At 39.0% G+C, this 5380-nt stretch overlaps 1 protein-coding gene across 1 annotated transcript; it reads left to right on the top strand.

Annotated features, from left to right (window-relative positions):
- Positions 1-346: 346 nt before the first annotated feature.
- LOC103715336 (CURVATURE THYLAKOID 1A-like protein) lies at positions 347-3035 on the top strand. The gene is made up of 5 exons (XM_008802923.6): positions 347-601; positions 1625-1722; positions 1834-1941; positions 2119-2190; positions 2820-3035. Exons 1-5 carry the CDS (start codon positions 436-438, stop codon positions 2886-2888), a joined length of 513 nt encoding a protein of 170 aa, XP_008801145.3. The 5' UTR covers positions 347-435; the 3' UTR covers positions 2889-3035.
- Positions 3036-5380: the final 2345 nt, after the last annotated feature.

Here is a 5380-nt window from a genome sequence, read left to right as displayed (position 1 = left end):
AGCTCGAAAAACTAAATCAAGCTTGGCATGATTGATCTAAATTATAACTTGAACCTGAAAATAATCCAAATTCGAGTAGCTTGAATCAATTACCTGCCCTCCTACTGTTAAAGCAGTTACATTGTATGATAGACGACTGGTATTACAACGTAAGGTCAAAACCACGGCCATAGGTTACATTGCCCGGCCAAGGGGGATATGTGCACTCAAAGGCCTAAGAGCAGCCCTGGATTTTAAGATAGGCTCTCAGCCAATCAGAGCCAACCTTAGTTGCCACGCGTCCAGCGGCCTCCAAGCGAGTGGTCACAGCGAAGGCGAGGTCGAAAAGATTCGGGAAAAAAAAGAACGTGAGGATTAGAGGGGAAAAAGAACGACAGGAAAGAGAGGCGAGTCAACAACCGCCGCGAGCGGAAGATAAAGTGAAGGCGAAGCTCCATGGCGGCGGCGACAACAACGGCGGCGTACACGGCGGTGCTGGGGGGAACTCGCCTCCCCTCGGCGGCTTCCGCCGCTCCTCGGAACCCCTACCTCCTCCTCTCGCCTTCCCCTCGCCGCTTCTCTTCCTCCTCCCTCCCTCTTGCTTCGTCGTCTCTCCTCCCAGGTAACTCCAATTCCCCACCTTTTCTAACTGGAAAGTTTTGGTTTATATTTGATTTCGTATCTCAGGGATGTCCGTAGCTTAAATTTTTGTTCCTAATTCTCCTATTTTTTAGCTTAATTTCGGAATTATGTTGGAAGTGAGCTTCGTTTCTGTCTAGTAGTATAGAAGTTTGGATCTTTCACATCAGGGCTAATAGGGGAACTCTGGCATGATAATTCTGCACAACCTTATCAAGCATTGTGAATTTCTAGAAACGGGAGTTTTTACGAGAAAAATACGTTCTGCTGGGTGCTGCATGCTTGTTTTGTTTCGTTCCAGCTTGTTAGAAATTTGTTTGGGTTTCACAACTAAGAGAATTTTGAACTCTGATGTTCAAATTTTAGATGTGCTAATCACTTACTTTTGGTGTTGTTAATCGCTCTTTCAGTAATAGAATGTAAAATCTAGATGATTTAATACAAGAAGTTTCCCTTGACTACTTTGATTTGTTGTTCAAAATGTCCCTTTTAATAGAGAAATTGGGAATTTTAAGATAGTGCATCTTGCTTGCTCTCAACTTATTTAAATCTTCTTCTTCTTCCCCCCTCCCCTCCTGTAGAAAGCTTCCTCCAATCTATAATTATTAAGATTCAGCTCTCACTTTTCGAGTTGTAGGCAATGTTATTGATTCTACTTACTCTAGTATTCTTGTAATTATACCATTTTTTTTGTCTTTTTTTTTTTTTTTTGGGGGGGGGGGGGGGGGTGAGAATGTAAGACCTACAAGATAATTTAAAAGATCCCTAAAATTTTTTAATTCAATTTGCCAAAATTCCCCTTTGGACTGGTTGAGAGAGTAAAAGAGTTGTGCTCTTCCTTTATTTTCATATGCCCTTGATTTTGCTTAAACTAGTCTCCATCTATTTGGACAGATTAAGAGGACTAAATGGACTGCTCTTACTCATTTGCTATAGGTGGGAAACTAGATTCTTTTTTTCTTATAAGAGATACTAGAAGGCATTTAATTTAAATTCTTTTTGACAGATGCACACAGGTTTTCTTCACTCCATGTAAAAGCCACTTCTTCGTCAGAAGAGACATCTAGTTCTGCTGACGACCTCCTGGCGGATTTAAAGGAGAAGGTATTGTCTATTTACTCACCAAAAAGCTTCTTTTTTTTAATATTCTTCTACAAAAAAAGCTATTTTTGTTGCTGTATTCTTAATGGTTTATTAACAACATTATGGTCACAGTGGGATGCTATCGAGAACAAATCCACAGTTTTCCTTTATGGAGGAGGTGCAGTTGTTGCAGTTTGGCTGTCTTCCATTCTTGTTGGTGCCATCAATTCTGTCCCGCTGGTATTTGCTTGACTTGCATTGCTTCATCCTTCAATTGATTTCTGCTCTAGATAAAATAATGCTCTGTTGTAGCTTTTATATGTTTCACTTTGCAAAATTTATACCAGTTGGGCCGCAACTCTTGAACTTTGTGCTTCTAATTAGTACCTTTCATACCTCTTCTCCCATGGATAACAGCTTCCGAAGCTAATGGAGTTAGTGGGGCTTGGATATACTGGATGGTTTGTGTATCGCTACCTACTTTTCAAGGTAATTTTAGAGATTTCTTGTAGTTGGTATCATAGTAAATTATAAAATATCTTCTTTCATGATCTCTTGCATCTTTGTTCTGAGACATGTGACTGAGCAATCTGTGCCAGCCATGCTTTGTCCAGTTAATTATTATACACATGATCCAACATTATTGTATTGTACAACATTATGGATACTAATCATACAGCATTTAATAAGGAAATTCCTTATGCAAACCAAAGGATGTATAATATATGCCATTAGATGATACTGCATATCTAACAGCTTATGTGGGAAGTACCTACACATAAGGAAAATTCTTTTGGATGCCGTGCTGTTCATTCTAAAACAATTAAACTGAAGATAATTAATTTTATATTCTTCCAGTTTAACTGCCAGAATGTAGTTTTGATGATCATAACCATTAAATAATCCAAGGAGAATGACACAATGTGCAGCATTCGATATAGAAAAAAATTTCTCTATAATCATCATCTGGTTTCGTGAAATGCTTCTTTCTATTTAATTATCTCATGTTTGACTTCATTCCAGATAGCTAAGCGGAATTATGCTAAATTCTGTTCTCTTCTCATCTTATCCTTTTCATCTGTCTGTTCTTGCTGACAAAATGAACTTCTCTTCCACAGCAAAGCAGAAAAGAGTTAGCCAGCGATATTGAAGCTTTAAAGAAAAAGATTGCAGGAACAGGTGAATAACTGCAGTTGGCCTAGCAATTTCTGAAGTACCTCCAGACCGCCTGTATTAGAGACATTTTCAATAATGTATTTGTAACTGCTGTATGTCATTTCTATTATTGAACAGTTTTTCTCCCTATAATGGCATTAACTATTTGTGATTAACAATTTTTATTTGAAGTATGTTGTTTTCTTATACAATCCTTTGTCTTTTTCTCCTTTTCCCTTCCAAAGAACTAAACCTTTCTTCCCTTTGTGTTAGTTTTGGATCTCTGCCCTTATGACATGGCTATTTGGATTTTTCATTTAAAACCATGTAGAGTAATATAATTTAGAGTGGATACTGATGCTGATATGGTATCAAAGGAATATAGTACTACATAAGAAAAGCATAATATCTGCTGTTTGATCAACTAAAGTATAGGATACTTCAACCAAACCACGGTGTAGAAGTTATTTGTCCAGGGCACGGGCTCAACTAATTTAGTTTCAAGATTATCCTCCTCCAATGGTCTCGCTACACCATCATCTTTTGCCTCGCAGAATCATTGGTGTCCTGGTATGCTTTGCATCTATCCTTCATGGTGGACTTCCGAATGACTTTGAAACATTGTTAGTGATGCAGTGACACATTGTTTTGACTAAAATGGGATCTTGTCTACATCCATCGAACATTTTTACAAAATAACTAAGTCAGTCCATAACTTATTGGTCTAGTTAGCATTGCATAGATATTTACAATCTATACAAGATAGAAGAAAACAACACATTATTATTCAAATGTATGCCTGATTCACCAGGCTCAGTTAGGTATACAACATCTCTAACATGTCTATCTTTTCCTTCCATAGAGTTTCCACATAGGACCTAGCTTCTTATTACCTAAGGATTCTAGATATAGCACTCGGGTACTTCTTGACAAAGTTCTTAAAGAAGTTTCTCTTACAAACCATATGCTTAACATGTTAAAATGTTAGGACTTCATTCGCAAAGGTTTATCCAGTGCATAGCCAATACAAAACTAAACACATATCTATTCGGATTTTTATATACTCTCTCGGTTCAACCCTAGATGTCCTTGCCAACCCAAAGTTCACATTCATGCAAATACATTTACAAGTACCATAAATCCAATTGCAAATGCCATAATCGGCCCGTGTTTAGCCCTAATAGGCCCATGCTTGTAGGCTGGCTTCGAATATCTGTGCCTTGCTCCCTTGCCTGAAGAGGCTGGTTATTTGGCCATTTGAGTCTTTGATTGTTTATTTAGAGCTTGGCTTGTCATTCCAGTGCTTCATTCCCCTTTCTTGAAAAGGTGGGGGTTTGGCCCTTTGGGTCTTCAATGTTTGTTTAGCCCTCATCTCCTTATCCTGTTGCATGGTTCCCCTTTCCTAAAAAGATGGGTAGTTTGGTTTTCTAGGTCTTTGGTTGGCTAGTTGGAGATTAGCTTGTCATCCCGGTGCCAGTTTCCCTTTCTTGAATAGGCAAGTAGTTTGGTCCTTTGAGGCTTTGGCTGATTGGGTGTTTCGGACAACTAGCACCTCGTCGATCATGCTAGGCATGCTTCCTCTAATCTGAGCCCTATTTCAACTAGGTCCGTGACTTGAGTATAACATCGTCAGTGGTCATTATGTGACTTATTTGATATTTTATTTGTGATCGGTGATTTGGCATTCTTGCCAGGCCCACAAAAATTGTGATTGGCGATCTATAAGAGACTCATCCGACAGTTGCTTTTGGAAATTTCTTTGTCGGCAATTGGGGCATCTGACCTGCAGTACCTGGCTATTTTTGGAGCATAAATACAAATTTTATTATTATCAAAAATAAAGGAGTACAAAGTTTAAAATTACAACTCTTATTGATGGTATGCTTAGAGGTTATCAGAGTTTCATAACCGAGGTACTAATGTTCAATCAAATTGCTCGAGTTGGTAGGCATCTAGTCGAATGACTTTCATAATTCTATACGATCCTTCCCACTTAGGTGCATATTTCCGATGGTTGCCTTATTAGGTCACCTCGTCTTTTATGAAGATGAGTTCCCCCAATTAGAAGAGCTTTGCCTTGATTCTGGAGTTGTAGTACTAGGCTACACATTGCTAGTAGGCAATCAACCCGTGCTCATTCTCTTACTCTTCTAGTAAGTCCAAGTTGCCATGGAGACCCTTGGTGTTAACTTGCTTGTTATATGACTCCACCCGGTAGGATGGGAGGTTGATCTCTATAGGAATAATGGCTTCAGAACCAAAGGAGAGGTTAAATGGGGTTTCTCCAGTTTGGACACAAAAAGTTGAGGGTAGGCCTATAGAATACTGGGCAGCTCATCTGCCCAAAGGCCCTTGGCTCGATCAAGTCTAGTCTACAATCCCTACAAAATAGTGTAGTTAGTTACCTCAGCCTCTTCATTGGCTTGAGGATGTTTGACTCAAGTAAGCTGAACGGTCGATGTTGAGCTCGGTGCAAAATTTCTTAAACTGAGCATTGTTGAATTGTCGGCTATTATCGATGATG

The sequence above is a fragment of the Phoenix dactylifera genome, chromosome 5 (genome assembly GCF_051530095.1).
Source record: "Phoenix dactylifera cultivar Ajwa chromosome 5, Ajwa_hap1_PhDact_Kaust_v1.1, whole genome shotgun sequence".
In the NCBI taxonomy this organism is placed as follows: Eukaryota; Viridiplantae; Streptophyta; class Magnoliopsida; order Arecales; family Arecaceae; genus Phoenix; species Phoenix dactylifera.
This window is presented reverse-complemented; position numbering and strand designations above follow the sequence as displayed.

Coding starts and splice junctions, on each gene's coding strand:
- LOC103715336 (XM_008802923.6), top strand. CDS start 436: ATGGCGGCGGCGACAACAACGGCGGCGTACACGGCGGTGCTGGGGGGA. Junction 1,723..1,833: donor TGGCGGATTTAAAGGAGAAG/GTATTGTCTATT, acceptor TTATGGTCACAG/TGGGATGCTATCGAGAACAA. Junction 2,191..2,819: donor ATCGCTACCTACTTTTCAAG/GTAATTTTAGAG, acceptor TCTCTTCCACAG/CAAAGCAGAAAAGAGTTAGC.